This window comes from Suricata suricatta, chromosome 2 (genome assembly GCF_006229205.1).
Source record: "Suricata suricatta isolate VVHF042 chromosome 2, meerkat_22Aug2017_6uvM2_HiC, whole genome shotgun sequence".
Taxonomy (NCBI): Eukaryota; Metazoa; Chordata; class Mammalia; order Carnivora; family Herpestidae; genus Suricata; species Suricata suricatta.
In genome coordinates this window covers 119,670,412-119,688,068 of record NC_043701.1, presented here as the reverse complement: position 1 = coordinate 119,688,068, position 17,657 = coordinate 119,670,412, and the positions used below count along the sequence as shown (strand labels likewise).

General features: G+C 40.9%; 1 protein-coding gene across 1 annotated transcript in view; it reads left to right on the top strand.

Annotated features, from left to right (window-relative positions):
* Positions 1-17,196, top strand: part of ZWINT (ZW10 interacting kinetochore protein) — a 24,648-nt gene extending 7,452 nt beyond the window's left edge. Inside the window, exon 8 of the mRNA XM_029915176.1 lies at positions 16,086-17,196. Coding sequence (XP_029771036.1) covers positions 16,086-16,088 — 3 coding nt within the window. The 3' untranslated portion in view covers positions 16,089-17,196. The remainder of the gene's footprint in view (positions 1-16,085) is intronic.
* The last annotated feature ends 461 nt before the right edge of the window (positions 17,197-17,657 follow it).

Here is a 17,657-nt window from a genome sequence, read left to right as displayed (position 1 = left end):
GATGCCTCCCGTTTTGGTTTTCTTCTTCAATATAACTTTGGCTATTCGGGGTCTTTTGTGGTTCCATACGAATTTGAGGATAGTTTGTTCTAGCTTTGAGAAGAATGTTGGTGCAATTTTGATGGGGATTGCATTGAATGTGTAGATTGCTTTGGGTAGTAATGACATTTTCACAATGTTTATTCTTCCTATCCATGAACATGGAATGTTTTCACATTTCTTGGTGTCTTCTTCAATCTCTTTCATAAGTTTTCTATAGTTTTCATCATATAGGTCTTTTACATCCTTGGTTAGGATTACTCCTAGGTATTTGATAGTTTTTCATGCCATCCTGAATGGGATCAGTTTCTTGATTTCTCTTTCGGCTGCTTCATTATAGGTGTATAGGAATGCAACTGATTTCTGTACATTGATTTTGTATCCTGCAACGTTAGTGAATTCATTAATCAGTTCTAGAAGGCTTCTGGTGGAGTCAATTGGGTTTTCCATGTAGAGTATCATGTCATCTGTGAAAAGGGAAAGTTTGACTTCTTCTTTGCCAATTCTGATGCCTTTTCTTTCCTTTTGTTGTCTGATTGCTGATGCTAAGACTTCCAGCACTATGTTAAACAGCAGTGGTGAGAGTGGACACCCCTGTCGTGTTCCTGATCTCAGGGGGAAAGCTCTCAGTTTTTCCCCATTGAGGATGATACTGGCTGTGGGCTGTGAATAAACTGCTTTTATAATGTTTAGGTAAGTTCCTTGTATTCCGACTTTCTCAATGGTTTTTACTAATAAAGGGTGCTGTACTTTGTCAATGGTTTTTCTGCATCTATCGACAGGATCATATGGTTTTTTCTCCTTCTTTTGTTAATGTGATGGATCATATTGATGGATTTGCGAATATTGAACCATCCCTGTAATCCAGGAATGAATCCCACTTGATCATGATGGATAATTCTTTTTATGTATGTGCCTTTGAATTCGATTTGCTAGTATCTTGTTGAGTATTTTTGCCTCTGTATTCATTAAGGATATTGCTCTGTAGTTCTCTTTTTTTGCTGGGTCTTATGTCTGGTTTGGGTATCAAGGTGATGCTGGCTCCGTAGAATGAGTTTGGAAGTTTTCCTTCTATTTGTATTTTTTTTGGAATAGTTTGAGAAGAATGGGTATGAGCTCTGCTTTAAATGTTTGGTAGAATTCCCCTCGGAAGCCAATTGGCCCTGGGCTCTTATTCGCCGGGAGATTTTTGATAACGGATTCGATTTCTTCACTGGTTATTGGTCTATTCATGCTTTCTATCTCTTCCTGTTTGAATTTTGGCAGTGTATGTGCATTTAGGAATTTGTCCATTTCTTCTGTGTTGTCCAGTTTGTTGGCATATAATTTTTCATAGTAATCTCAGATGCTTGCTTGTATTTCTAATGGACTGTTTGTAATAGAACCTTTTTCATTCATGATTTTGTCTATCTGGGTGCTCTCTCTTTTCTTTCTGAGGAGCCTGGCTAGAATGTTTATTGATTTTGTTTATTTTTTTCAAAGAACCAACTCTTGGTTTCATTGATCTCCTCGACTGTTCTTTTGGATTCATATTATATTGTTTATTTCTGCCCTGATCTTTATTATTTCTTTTCTTCTGCTGGGTTTGGGGTGCTCTTGCTGCTTCCCTTCTAGTTCCAGTAGGTGCTCTGTTAAATTTTGAATTTGCGCTTTTTCTAGTTTGTTGAGATTGGCCTGGATTGCAATATACTTTACTCTTAGGACTGCCTTTGCTGCATCCCAGAGATTTTGGATTGTTGTATTTTCATTTTCCATGGTTTCCATATATTTTTAATTTCTTCTCTAACTGCCTGATTAACGCAATCATTCTTTAGTAGGGTGGTATTTAACCTCCACATTTTTGGAGGTTTTCCAGACTTTTTCCTGTGGTTAATTTCAAGTTTCATAGCATTGTGATATGAAAGTGTGCATGGTGTGATCTCTATTCGTTTATACTTATGGAGGGCTGCTTTATGCCCCAGTATGTGAACAACCTTGGAGAATGTTCCATGTGCACTCGAAAAGAAGGTGAATTTCCTGTCTTCAGGATGCATAATTCTAAATATATCTATCAGTTCCGTCTGTTCCAGTGTGTCGTTCAGGTCCATTGTTTCCTTAGTGATTTTCTGTCTGGTTGATCTATCCATAGCTGTCACTGGAGTATTAAAGTCCCTGGCAATTAGCACCTTTTTGTCAATAAGATTGTTTCTTTCTGTGATTAATTGTTTTATTCATTTGGGTGTTCCCAAATTTGACGCATAGATATTTATAATTTTTAGATCTTCCTGATGGAGAGATCCTTTAATTATTATATAATGTCTTTCTTCATCTCTTGTTAATGCCTTTACTTTAATGTCCAGTTTGTGTGATATAAGTATGGCTACTCCTTCTTTCTTTTGGCTTCCAGTCGCATGATAGATATTTCTCCATCTTTTTACTTTCAACCTGAAGGTGTCTTCCGGTCGATAATGAGTCTCTTGTAGAATACAAATAGATGGGTTTTGTTTCTTTATCCATTCTGCTACCCTGTGTCATTTGGTTGGAGCATTCAGTCCATTTACATTCAATGTTATTATTGAAAAATGTGGGTTTAGAGTCATTGTGTTCTCCCAAGAATTCATGTTTATAGTGGTGTCTCTGACACCTTGTATTCTTTGCAACATTGCCCTTATAGAGTCCCTCTAAAGATTTCCTGTAGGGCTGGTTTGGTAGTCATGAATTCTTTCGATTTTTGTTTATTTGGGAACACTTTTATCTCTCCTTGTATTTTGAATGACAGGCTTGCTGGATAATGGATTCTTGGCTGCATATTTTTTCTGTTCATCACATTGAAGATTTCCTGGCATTCCTTCCTGGGCTGCCAAGTTTCATTAGATAGGTCTGTAAGCACTCTGATAGGTTTCCCTTTGTATGTGAGGGCCGTTTTCCCCTTAGCTGCTTTCAGAATTCTCTTTTTATGTTTATATTTTGCCAGTTTCACTATGATATGTCGTTCCAAAGGGCAATTTAAGTTACCTCTTAAGGGGGTTCTTTGTGCCTCTTGAATTTGAATGTCTATTTCTCTTCTCAGATTTGGGAAATTCTCAGCTATAATTTGGTCTAGTATCCCTTCAGGACCTTTCTCTGTCTTCTTCTTCTGGAATTCGTATGATGGGGATATTGTTCTGTTTGATTGTATCACTCAGGTTTCAAATTCTCCTTTCCTGCTCCTCAATTAATTTCTCTCCCTTTTTTCAGCTTCCTCTTTTGCTATAACTATATCTTCCAATTCACCTACTCTTATCTCTGCCTCATCAGTCCTTGAGGTGGTGCCTCCAGTTTGTTATTCACCTCATTGATAGCCTTTTTAAACTCATCATAGTGCCTAGTCATTGTCTCAGTTGCTTCTTTGATGCTTTTCTCAACCCCAGCCTTTAATTTTATGACAAGTTTTTTAAATTCTTGTTCTGGTATGTTGTCTAGATCTGCCTTGAGCAGTTCTGTGGCTGTTACCTTCTCCTGGAGTTTTTCAGGGGAGAGTTCCTTCGTTTTGTCATTTTTGCTTGTTTTCTGTCTCTTGTCACCTTTAGAAAGCTCATTGTGCACTGTGCACCTGTTAATATTTCTCTGTTAAAGGAGGCTTATTGACTGTCCAGGGCCTGTCGTTTCAGGAAATATTCTTTTAATGGTGTCTCTCAGTTTCTTTTGTTGTGCCTTTGAATATTTTATTTCCCTACTCAGCAATATTTGGGCCTCGCTGTCATGCACACTTTAGCTTGTTTCTTGGTGTAGCCCTAAGAAGGAAAACAGACAGTCAAACACAGAGGGAACTGTAACACACAATCACACAGACAAATCAAACAAACAAACAAACACATTAAAAGGGGGAAAGAAAAGAAAGAAAATGGAGAGGAATGAGACGAAAAGAGGAGAAGAAGAAAAGAAAAAGAAAAAATAAAGGGGGTCAGAGACAACAAAGGACAGTGGACAGTCTAAAAGTGTATGACCAGTTGAGGGGAGAGGTAGGGATGAGATATAGGAGAATATATCTAGATTGCAAGAAGGTAAAAAATAAAAATAGGGAGAAAGGAGAACGGAAAATAAGGAGTAAATATTTTTAAAAATATAAATAAGAAAAGAAGTAATAAAAAAATATGTACAGAAAAAGGAGAAAAGAAAAAAAATGAAAAAAAGAGATAAAAAATTATAAGCAAACGAAAAGAAACAAAGAAAACGAAAATGCGGCAGCTCCCCCTGGATTGGCATGGTTTGATGTGTAGGTCTTGGAGGCTGCTCTCAGAGGCTCTGCCTTGGTGTCTGCAGAGATTAGATAGGTAGGATGCCAAGCTCAGCTGAACTATGAACTCTAGGCCAGTCTAATGAGTCAGATTTCCTTGTGCCCTGGTTGAGCCAGATTGTATTTTCCAGGCCCGCCTTGGTTTAAAGGTCCAGTCCATGCACTTTTATGCTACCATATATGAGATGTATCTGCTTTGGTGGTTGGCTTCTTAGGGGGAGGAATAGGTTTGTCTTGGCTCAGGCATGGATTTCAGCTGCCCCTGCTTGAGGCCAAATGTGAGCAGAGGTGAAGTGCGCACCTTAACAGACCCAACACCCAGCTGGGATTGCCTTTGAGTTGGGGAGGAATGAGTGTGCAGCTGTTGCCGGATGTGCTGGGAGCTGCTGGAAATGAGCTGGGAGCTCCTGCAGCCTGAGCGCGCATCCAGGTCTCCACCGCCGCCAACTCCCTGCCGGGATGGTGCAGAGGTGGGGGCTATTTTTCCCTATTGGCACCCTGGATTCAGGTTTCACGTGGCCAATGCTGGGGGCGAGATGCACTGTGGAAATGAGGTGCATGATCCCACTCCCAAAACTGAGGTCGAAGTGAGCACCCCGACACTTCTGCTGCCGTGGCCGCGGACTCCTCGCCAAAGTGGTGTAGGGCTGGAAGCTGTTCTTTCCCTTGTGCCACCTGGGTTCGTGATTTGGGCTACCCAGCAGTTATCTATGGAGTCAGCTTCTCTCTCCATGCGCGGTAATCATTCTTTACCTCTTCCCCAGAGAGAGTACTATGAGCGTGTTCAGTCTCTCTGTCTCTTCCCTTTGTCTCTCGGGCTCCGCGCACTTGCCCTGCGTTGGGCTGGGGCTCCCACCTCCCCTGCCCGTCTTGGGCTGGCTTGTTTTCCAATCTCCCCAGTTCGCACTCACTCACTCAGGTATCCTAGAGGTTCTCTTCCTTCTGGAGTCCATATTTTCTCCTTCTGCTCTTGCAGATGAGAGTAATGTCCTTCTCAGTTCGATTGATGGGGCTGACGAAGTTTACAGAGCTCCCTTCCTCTCCAGCATCTTGGCTCTCCCCCAATAAGGATTTCAATATTTATTTTTTTGAGAGAGAGAGAGAGAGAGACAGAGAGAGAGACAGAGAATGAATGGGGGACGGGCAGAGAGAGAAAGGAATAGACAGGATCAAAGCCGGTTCCTGGCTCTGAACTATCAATGCAGAGCCCAACGCTGGGCTCAAACTTGGGAACGGCAAGATCGTGACTGAGGCTGAAGTTAGATGCTCAGCTGACTGAGCCACTGAGGTGCCCCTATGCAACTTTGTGTATTGTAAGTGTTTGTTCTATTTACACATACTATAAAAAAATCATAGGAAAAGCCAATGTGAGTTGGAGTAATCATAGTGAGATTTGCTTTATGAAAAAATGAGTTTAAAATATCCTAACGATTCTCAGTGTTATGAAATTACATTGCAAAAACTTCAGGTCTAACCTTACTAACTGATCATAAACAGTAAGCATATGTTTCATTAATTAAAATACTAGTTTAAAAATGAGATACACTAAATTCTCAAGTTTTTTATATAACTTACCAGTGGACAAGAAGTCATGTTTTGTATGTCTTTAAGGGAAAACACTCTGGGCAAAGAGGCCAGTCTACCATCTCCATACTTGTAAGGTCTGGATTACCTGGGCCACATGTTCTAGAAATAAAAGAGGGATTTAAAGTAATTCATTTAGTGAAATTTAGCATTATCTCTGGTCATTTCACTTGATCACCACGAAGACAGGAGAGTGTGGGGTAGACATGAAGATTTCATATTTAGACTCTTGATGGTGGCTGACATGCTGACCTTGTTCCAGTGTGCTATTTTCACCTCCAGAAGGAGGGATGCATTCACAGCACGTAACACTTGTCATGTGTACACGGAGACACATACACATCCGTACCTAAAACCAACATGTGGAGAGCATGTGGATCAGATGGGGAAAGTGGTATCAGGCTACTGTTTTTGGACACAGATCCTGTCATTCACACCGCCTCTGATTCCTCTGTTCTGGTGTATATGTAACTTTTGTTCACAAATGAACTTACACCAGTACCTCATAATTTAAAAGGACTTAGGAAATGCTCATTGCATTATATTCAGGGAAGATTTCTCAAAGAGCTGCCTCTTGAACTCCATTTCAAACAAATGCAATTATCTAGAGGCAGATTTCATCATTTATTGATTGTCAGCTGTGTGTTCCACGTAAGTTTTGAGAATTAGAGAAAAAAAAGATGATAAAGACAATCTGAGTTTACATTTGGAGACAGGAAGGAAAAACTAAATCTAACAAGTAGTGCTGACTATTCTCGTGAAGGAGTGAGGGCTGATGTGTTTGGCAGCACCAGGGATGACCACGTCCTTCACAAAGTACAGAAAGTAGCACCAGTGACAGGAGCACAACAATGCCAAGCAGAGCCTAGATCACACTGTCAGGGAGGCCATTACCCTGATGATTGTGATGAGGCCACGCCTTTACCCAGGAGCCAAGGAAACCTGCCGAACAAGGATTTTTCCTCCTTTGGCAAAAAACTTCCAAGTACCTTTTAACCTATTGAAATAGAAACTCTCATGGAAGACCTACCCTGGTGAGCACTTTATGAATCCTGGCAGATGCACATGTAGCAAGTGATACCACGTCTTCCACCATTCAGAGGTGAACAGTCTCCCTGAGTGTCCACTACCTGTTCCTGAACGTGCCATAGGGGCAGCAAGAAAAGAGCTGAAATCCATTCAGGCTCCAGAATGGACCTCTGTTCTGGAATGTTGGCACTTAACACCAAGTGCAGTGGTGGTCATGGTTATGAGCACTGATGTTACACCCAGCAAAACTATCACCAGAGCAGCTCAGTGACACGATTGCTCTAGGCTCGTAGTAGTTACCAGTCAGAACAAATGCAGAACAACCAGACTGATGGACGGCCTTTCCCACAGCTCACTGCTGTTTGGTGTGTTCCTCCCTGGAGGCTCCCGACTCCTCGAGAATGTTGGAAAGCATCAGATCGCAGAATCTCTTATCCAGGTTTTAGGGACATATAGTTGAAAATGGGAAAATTCTTCAGCGATAATTTAAAATGTTTATGATAAAGAATGGTGAACTATTTCCCATCAATTAGCAAAAGGACTGTGGTTTTTAAATAGTACCCGTGGACTACCATAACTTTAGTTTTAACAATTACATTGAACATTATTCAGAGATTTCTGGAATGTAAAGATGAGCGGAGCTTATGTTAGGAGCCTTGTCGGTGCCAGCAACAGGCCGTGCTTACTCTTTTGGGAAAGAATAAGACAAATATTATTTGATTAAAACAAAAGTTTAGTTGCTATCATAAGAGATTTTCTATTTTACCCCTTCCATCTATCTATACCCCATCTCAGGAATTTTTAGTTTTCAGGAGCTAATGAACTAACTCAGTTAGCATGGTGGTGGTCTAAAGAAATAGGCAGTGAAAAACAATGTTATATTTGTAACAACAAAAGGAAGGGCTAATAGATATTCAGGTAATTCTAATAGTCATCATTACATGTTGTATGTCTTTTGTGTAGGGGAAACACTGAAACTGGGGTTCCATGTGCCTCAGGGAAAAAAGTTTTTTTTTTAATTTAAAAGAATTTTTTTTTTACATTTATTTTTGAGAGACAGTGAGGCAGACCTTAAGCGGGGGAGGGGCAGAGAAATCCCAGGACACAGAATCCGAGCAGGCTCCAGGCTCTGAGCTGTCAGCACAGAGCCTGATGCAGGGCTCGAACTCAAAAATCCTGGGATCATGACCTGAACGGAAGTCAGATACTCAACCAACTGAGCCACCCAGGCACTCCAAAAGTTTTGTTTTATATCTAATTAATCGAAATGGGTTTGCTTGTTTTTGATATTACACAGCACTGTTACTGGTGTGAGTCACAGTACCTGTAATTTAGCTGTGCAATCATCTGGCTTGAACAGGGGATGATCTGGCCATGGTGGTGAGGTTTTCTTTACAAGGTTTACAATTTCTGGCAAATTTCTTGCCTTGTTCTTTTTCTGAAATTGTGTGTATGTGTGCATGTGTGCCTACACACATACCCAGTCATTCCTTTATATTTTGACACTAAGTTGTTAATTACATATAGATTCAGAATTGTACTAACTCCCTGGTAGTTTTGTTCAGTTAGTGTTCATTGATCATGCACTTAGAAGCATTTCAGAGTACCTGTCAGTTACTCTTCCATTTTTTAATAAAAATATATTTGACATAACATTATACAGTTAAGGTGTATAGCATGTATTTGTATATAAGCATTTGATATGCTTATATACTGTAGTATGATTGCCATCGTCATGAGGAGGTACCATAATTAGCACCTCTGTCATATTAATAATCATTCCTTTCAATGGTTAGAATAATTAAGTTCTAGTCTCTTAGCAAGCTTGGTGATTATATGACAGTATTGTCTGGTTTCATTATTCCATCCATTAGATTTCTAGGGCTTATTTACTACCCGTTACAAGTCTGTCCCCTTAAACACGGTCTGTCGTGTTTTCCCAACCCTCATCCTTTGTAGTCATCATTCTGTTCTGTTTTCATGAATTCGGCCTTTTAGATTCCACGTATAAGTGATACCATACATCATCTGCCTTTGTTTGACTTACCTCACTTAGCAGAACTGCTCCAGGTCCTTCCACGTTGTCCCATGGCAGATGTTCTTTCCCATGGCTGGATAGTAGCATAATAAATGTATGTACCTGAACATATACAATGTGTATGGGGACTATTACATATAACATGTAATGTACATGCTTCATTATCCATTCATCTAACAATGAATATTTAGGTTATTTCCACATCTTGGCTATTGTGACTAATGCTGCAGTGAACAGAGGAGTGCAGAACTCTCTCTGATACCCTGTTTTCTTCTGTGTCTTTCCTGTGACACAGAGGTGGAGTTGAACCAGTGTGCATTCCCACCATCAGCAGAAAGGGTTCCCTTTTCTCTACATCCTCACCGCACTTACCTCTTTTTGTGGGAGTTTAATGCTGAGCTCTATATTCTGTTCTCCGGGTCTATGTGTCTCTATAGTGTTTTATTACTGCCATTTGTAGTATAGCAGGAAGTGTGAGATGCCTCCAGCTTTGTTCTTCTCTAGCATTGCTTGCTATTCAGGCTTGTTTGTGGTTCCATACAAATTTTAGGATTTTTTTTTCTTTTTAGTTTACATGAAGCCATTGAAATTTTGATGAGGATTGTGTTAAATCTACAGATGGCTTTGGGTTGTATGGACATTTTAACTGTTAATTCTTTCAATCCACGTACAAGGTGTCTTTCCATTTGTTTGTGTTTTTCAACTTCTTTCAGCAAGGTCTTGTATTTTTGAACGTACAGATTTTCACTGATGAATTTATTCCTAGATATTTTATTGTTTTTGAAGCTATTGTGAACAGGATAGTTTTCTTTATTTCTTTTTCGGATGTTACATCATTATTAGTATGTAGAATTGCAACTGATTGTTGTATGTTGATTTTCTATCCTGCAACTTTGCTGAAGTTCTGACAGTTTTTAGGTAGAGTCCTTGGGATTTTGTATATACAAAATCAAATCATCCACAAATAATGACAGTTTTATTTCTTTCTTACCAATTTGCATGCCTTTTTATTTGTCTTGACTAAATGGTCTAGCTAGGCCTTCCAGCACTGTATTAAGAGGGGTGAGAGTGGGTATCGTAGTCTTTTTCTTGATCTTAGAGGAAAAGCTTTCCATTTTTCTATATTGAGTATACTGTTAGCTATGGCCTTGTTATATATGGCCTTTAATATGTTGTGTTTCTTTCATACCCAGTCTGTTGAGGGTTTTGTCATGAAAGGATGTTGCATTTTGTCAAATGCCTTTTCATCACCTATGGTGATGGTTATGTGATTTCTATGTTTCACATACATATATACATGTATCCATTTGTATATGTTTGAACCATCGTTGCATCCCAGGGATAAATCCCACTTGGCCATGGTGTATAATCATTTTTATGTTTTTTAATGTGTTCTTGAATTTGGTTTGTCAATATTTTGTTGACAATGTTTGCATCTATATTTGTCATGGATATTGGTCTATAATTTTACTTTCTCATAGTGTTCTTTTCTGACTTTGGTTAAATGATAACTTTGGCCTCATTGAATGAATTTGGAAGTATTCCCTGCTCTTTCATTTTTTGGGAATACTTTGAGAAGACTTGGTGTTAATTCTTAATTGTTTGGTAGAATTCACCAGTGAAGCCACCTGGTTCTGGAGTTTTCTGTATTACGTTTTTGATTACTGATTCAATTACTTTACTAGTTATTGGTCTGTTCATATTTTCTATTTCTTATTCAGTCCTTGTATATGTTGTGTTACTAGAAATTCATCCATTTCTTGTAGGTTATATTTGTTGGCATATAATTGTTTACAGTAGTCTCTTAAGATCCTATGTATTTGTATAGTGTCAGTTGATTTCTAATTTATTTATTTGAGTCTCCTCTTTTTTAAATTAGTCTAGGAAAATACTTGTCAATTTTATTTATATTTTTGAAAAATCACCTCTTGATTTCATTGATCCTTTCCATTGTCTTTCTGGTCTCTATTTCACTTAGTTCTGCTGTGATCATTATCTTCTTTCTGCTAACTTTGTTCTTCTTCGTCTAGTTCCTTGAGGTGTAAAATTAGGTGTTTGAGATCTTTCTAATTAATACATTCATTTGACACTGACCTTTCCTCTCAGAACTGCTTCTGCAGCATTCCATAGGATTTGATGTATTTCCACGTTCCTTTGTTTCAAGATAATTTTTTATTTCCCTTTTGATTTTTCCTTTGACCCACTGGTTGTTCAGATGTGGTGTTAAGTTTACACACATTTGTAGAATTTCCATCTTTTCTTTTGTTGATTTTTACTTTACACTGTTGTGGTCAGAAAAAAATCCTTGGTATGGTTTCAGTCTCCTTAAACTTGCTAAGATTTGTTTTGTGTCCTGTCACGATCTATCCCAGAGAATGTTCCATTTGCATTTGAGAAGGACATGTATTCTGCTCCTGTTGAATGGAATGTTGTATCTATGTCAGTTAAGCCATTTGGTCTCAAGTGTGGTTCATTTCCAGTGTTTCTTTTGTTGATTTTCTACCTGGATTGTCTAATTCTCCTTCATATCTCTTAGTATTTGCTTAAGGTACTTAGGTGTCCCATTGGTGGGTATGTATATGTTTATGATAGTTTTATCTTCTTGATTTATTGACCCTTTTTCATTATATGGCAGCCTTCTTTGTCTCTTGTTACTGTTTTTGGATTGAATTTTGTCTGACATAAGTATGGCTCCCCTTGCTGTTTCAGATTTTCACTTGCACACAATATCTTCTTCCATCTTTTCACTTTGAGCCTATTTGTGTGGGGAGCTGAAATGAGTCTCTCTTGGCAGCATATAGTTGGGGTTTGTTATTTTGATCCATTGAGTCACTCTGTCTTTTGATTGGATAATTCAGTCCACTTACATTGGAGCAATTACCTATGGGTAAGGACTTGGAAACGGCATCTTCTTGTTTTCCTTCTGGTTGTTTCCCATGGTTACGTGTTCAGTGGCCCCTTTGGTTTGTGGTTACCATGAGGTTTATGTAAAACATCTCATAGATAAATAAGTTCTTTTATGCTGAAAGCAGCTTATCTTCATTCCCCTCTGAAGGCTCCACCCTTTTATTCCTCCTCTTTTATGTCTTTAATGTCACAGTTTACCTGTTTTATTTTGTGAATTTATTAAATTATAGTAGCTGTAGTTTTTAATACTCTTTAAAGGAAAAAGTATTTTTACTGTTCATAAGTGGTGACAGTACTGTTCATAAGTGGTGACAGTAGTGTTCTAATATAGAGTAACAGTTTTCTAATTCTGGCTGTTTACTTTACACCTATCCCAGTGCAGTGCACTGTCCTGTTTTCATGTAACTGATGAGCACCTTTTCATTTCAGCTTGAAGAACTCCTGTTAGCATTTCTTGCAAGTCAAGTCTCCTCGATGTAACCTTCCTCAGCTTTTATTTATCTGGGAAAGCCTTTATTTCTCCTTCGTATCTGACGGGTGTGGGTGGTTTTGCCACGTAAAGTGTATTTGGCTGGCCATTTTCATCTTTCAGCACTTTAAATATGTCAATCCACCCTCTCCTGGCCCACAGAACTTCTGCTGAGAAATCTGCTGAGAGCCTAACATGGTCCCTTTAAGGTTCTGTTCCCTGCCTGCCTTTAAGATTCTTTATCATTGAGGGGCGCCTGGGTGGCTCAGTTCCTTGAGCCTCTGACTTGGGCTCAAGTCACGATTACACGGTTCATGAGTTTGAGCCCCTGTGTCAGCCTATATGCTGACAGTTTGGAGCCTGGAGCCTGTTTTGGATTTGTTATACCCCTCCTTAGCTTGTGCTCTCTCTTTCTCTCTCTCTCAAATGGAAATTGTAAGATTTAATAGATGGAGGCAGAGATGGGAGGAAAAAGAGACCACATTATGGAGCCAAGAAGGCCTTTATTGGAGTCTGCAATTCCCAGGTGAGGTTCCTTGACTCTGGAGTGGGGAGTCAGGGAAGTCGCGCCTGATGTGGGAGAGCAAGGTGTTTTATGGGTGCAGGAGTTCCGGGTTTGAGCTCAGGTGGGCCGATAGCCAAGTAGGGGCATCTTTGGACGGTGGCAGGATTCAATTGGCTGTCCACTTCGGTGGGGAGGGGGATGCTGGGATTCCATGGTGAGGCATTCCAGTTTGAGACAGTCCTGATGAGAGTGGGGGTCATCAGTCCTGGTGGCGCCTGGATCTGTTATCTGACCTGCAATAAAATGGCCTCTGGTGCTTTTCAAATGGCTCGGGTCATCGCAGGTTTGCAAGTCGGGGTTGTCAGTCCTCGCAGCTCTCCACAGCAAAGTGGCCGCTCAGTTGCCTTCCCATGGCAACTCTTACATAAACATTAAAAAAAAATTTTAAAAATAGGGTGTTCTAGTAGTTTTGTGGACCTGTACCAATTTCTCCCCAGGTTTGGGAAATTCCCAGCTATTATTTCTTTAAGTAGACTGTCCCCTTCTCCTATTGTCCTTCTGGTATACCAATTACTCATATTTATTTGCCGTTTTGAACGTTTGATTGAAAGTGATGGCTCTTGCAGGGTTTCTGCACTATTTTAGTCTTAGTTTTCCCTCACTGAACTGAACTATATCTATATTCCCATCGTGCAAGTCACTTATTCTTTCTTCCATCTGAAGTCTGGAGTGATGATTCCTTTCTCACCTCATTTATTGAATTCTTCAGTTCCAGAATTTGTTTGGTTCTTCCTTATAAATTTAATCTCTTTGGTAAAGAAGTGCTCTGTTCATTAATTTTGTTCCTGAGTTCACTAAATTGCCTTTCTGAATTTTCTTGCAGCTTGTTGAATTTCTTCATGACCGCTGATAATTCTTTATCAGGCTGCAGTTTTCCATACCATTGAGTTAGGTTGCTGGAGGGTTACTGTCTTTTTGTGATACCATGTGTCTGTGGTTGTTCATAGTGTTCTGAGACATGCACTTGTGCTTCAGCCTTTGAAGTAGCAGCCACTTTCCTTAAGTAGGGTTTTCTGTTGACTTTGGATTGTGCAGTTCAGCAGTTTGGCCGTTAGAAACCTTGCTCTTTTGGAAGGTGGCTCTGTAGCTTAAGCGTGAGTTTTCTTCTGACAGCTGGTTCTGGTGGATGCACTTGGGTGGGCACAGGGAGCTGGCGGCAGAGTTGGGGCAGTAGTGGGCTAGGTACCCGGAGCTCTCACAGTCCCTTGGGCCTGGCGTGGCATCCTCAAATGGGCACGTCCTGAGGCCTGGGGGTGGTCCGGGCAATGTCCTGAGGCCTGCTGCAGATAGCAGGAGAACCATTTCTTCACGGCGCTTTGCCACTGTCTTCCGCCTCCTTCCCTGTCCCTTCCCTGTCCCATCCCATGACCCCGGTCATGGTTCATCCTCAGACGTGCAGGTGCTGCTGGAGACAGAGGTCCCTCCTCAGCAGCCTGTACAGTTGCTGCGGGCATTACTCTCCCCACAAGTGAGAAGGTGTGGCCTTTGCTCTGCAGTTCATGTGTCTCTACAACTTAGTTCCCAATCACTAGAGTGCGATTTAGGGAAAATGACTTTGTTAAGTAACTCTTCCATAAAATCAGTTTTTTGGTCAGACATGTTGTAAGAATTAATTTTAGTTTGGAAACTTAAGTTATAAAGCTGTTTAATTTTGTGTTTTGTTTTTTTCTGGTGAGGTATCTTGAGTGTCCTATTTTTTAAGCATATGTGCATTTACATACATTCTAAAGTGAAGGCAGGTATCATCCTTTCTTTATAGTTTAATTTTATCTTGTGTTATTTCTTAAGGAGTCATTTATTTCATTCATGAAGACCCTGGATGCTCCAGAAAACCTTTCTCACTTTATTGTGGGACTGACTGGTATCCGTAGTCTGCTGTTTTTTATCTGCGAATCCAGTGTATCTGTACGGAAGCTGAATGAACAGCCTGGTTCATTTTAGATTTTGTATTAGGAGCAGAGTGCACTTTTTTGGTTCAGTGTCAGGTGAAGCCTATCTAATATTTCCTAGATGGTTAAATGTATGAAATTATATATAATAAAACATCATAGAAAAATTAAAAATCTTTCTTCCTCCAGGCACCCCTGTCCTCACAGACGTAAACATGCTGGCAGACATGTGGAGGAAGACTCTCCATCCTTGGGGTGCCGGGTGTCTCTGTGGGTCAAGTGTCTGGTGCTTGATCTCCGCTCAGGTCATGATCCTGGGGTCATGGGCCCCATGCTCAGCATGGAGATTCTCTCTCTGCCCCTCCCCTGCTTGTTCTCTCTCTCTCTCTCTCAAAAAATATAAACATTAAAAAAATTTTTTAAAGGAGTTGGAAGGTTAGAGACAAAAGCAGGTAGATATTTAAACTATTAACCATTTATCTTCATACTGATTTTGTCATCTTTCAGATTGTCTTTGTGAAAATAGGTTTTTGTCAGTCTAAATTTTTAAACAAGAATTATTACTCAATTCATAGGTTGTAGACATTTAGTGGTTTTAGGCATTAACTAGTTAACTCATATTGTTACCTATTATAATGTAAATAATTGAGGATCTGTGGCTTTGCCTAAGGAAACAAACTGATTGCCAATGTCGCTGTGATATTTGGGGCCATTATGCTCAGTTTCTTCTCAGGGGTCACTGGACACACAGTGACTCCCTGTAATGACCCAGATGTGTGATCTGGGGAGACAGATAGATAACCTTTCAGTTCTTAGAGGGTAATATGCAACAGACTCACGTCTGAAGATTCCAGTTCTTAATTCCTTGTTCAGATTTTGCAAATTTACCAAACCTCTCCAGTGATGATGGCGCAGTGGATTTAGGGTCCGTCTTGTGAGAAAGACCACATTATTCCCATGATGATCTTAGCATTCAACGCATTATGCTGGGCCATTCTGGACACCCTGAAACCATGGACAGACCCATTTTGGAAAGGACTGGGGTGCCCCGAGGGAAGGAAGGTCTGGAAGTGGAACTTGAGCTGGAGAAGGTGTAACAGCTGGCTTGTGCAAGCTCACGTGTGTCATACATACACCCGGGGAATTGTGCAGGATGGGTATACCTCATTGTTATGCTCCCACAGGGAATAAACTTGGGGAGTGTACATTTGCATCTCCAAAGAGCTGACTTGCCTAAGTTTATTGTAAATAGAAAGTGATGAGATGTACCCGGATGCATGGCTACGCTGACTTCCTGCTGTCATTTGCAGTGAGAGACGGCCCACGGTGCAGTCCGGCTGAGCAGGGGACAGAGGTGATGTGAGCGAGCCTCCAGGCATGCTGGTGACCCTACACAGGCCCCCACTCCATCCCTACACTGAGCTTGGTGGAGGGGCCTGTCACTTGGAAGGACACAGCTGGGGCAGAAGCTCTGTCTGCCTTTTGGGGTGAGGACAGAGCTGTGTCAGGTGACAGGAATATGGTCCTGCTGGCCCACACCCTCTGGATCTGCTCCTGGTCCCTGGACAGGTGTCTGCTGCTGACAATTATGGGTTCACGCACCTGTAGATGGCTACTTGTCACTTGTTGGAGCATCTTCCTCTTGGGAACCCAGCCTTTGGGCAGTACTGGGATGCTGGGCCCCTGTGGTTCTAAAAAACCGTCCATTCCTCACCTGGACACACAGGTGTGTCCACTCGGCACCTTCAGCCCTGTCCCTTTGGATGTGGCTGGAATCATGTGAGTCCTACGATGTCCCCAGGTCCCCCTCCTGGCCTGGTCCTGCTCTACAACCTGGTGTGTGATATGCTCACCTGTCTGCTGGGGCCCTGGTGACACACCCAAGTGACAGTCAAGTGTCAGATGCCTCAGAAGGTTCCAGGCTTGCTCCGTTTCTGTGTCTCCCCCACACACGCTTCTGCCTCCAGTCACCATCTCCTGACCACAGCCTGAAGGACCGTTAGAAGCAGAATGAGTCCCCACAAGGTCCCGCCACACGAGTCCCCTTGCCGTCTTGGACTCAAGTGCCCTCTGGATTGCCTGCTCCCTGGGAAGGCTTCTGAAAAAGAGGAGTTCCTTCATCTGTGCTCTGGTGTTGGCAAGTGACATGGCCTCTTGTTGAGTTTGCTTTTTAAGGTTTACTTTGTCATTACTTTTCCCGCCCCCCTCTGCTCTCACCAGACCCCTATCCAACGCGCACGTGGGGCAGGAGGGCGTTGAGTGAGAGCTGTTTAAGGTGATGAGTTTGGAAGCGGCTGTTTGTCATTTATTTTTTCTGATCTCATTGGTCTGGAAGACTTTACTGATGAACAAAATCTGCTAATATCTTTTAAAAAATTAATGAATCTCAAATAGTTGTCTTTTTGTTAAAAATTAATAAAAGTGAAGATGTTGACTTTGAACAGTATGGTGTTTTAATCTAATCTCTGAGTATCTCCAGATGACCGGGTTGCCATAGCAACCTGTTAGATGTGGAAATGCAAGAAAACTTTAAATAAGAAATGTTTTGATCTTGTCTATTCCTAATTGGTACTCTCTCCTCTGCAGTGTTTCCTCTGGATGTTTTCATAACACTTCAGTGGAGTACATACTTATCAGCAGTTAGAAGTTGTTTTATAGACAGTAAAACTATCACAACTTTATAATTGTTATCTTAAAAATGTGCAATATATTTGCGATGCTTTGACAAACCTTTGAAAAGCTGTTCTTACCATGGCAATCTTTGGTGCATCTCAGAGCAGAGCACCGAGATTTCTCTGACCTTCTGCACCATGAGCACGGATGGTCCCGTGTGGCACTCCCCATATTTTACGGAAGGTATCGCTAACACTTTGTCTTCTTTA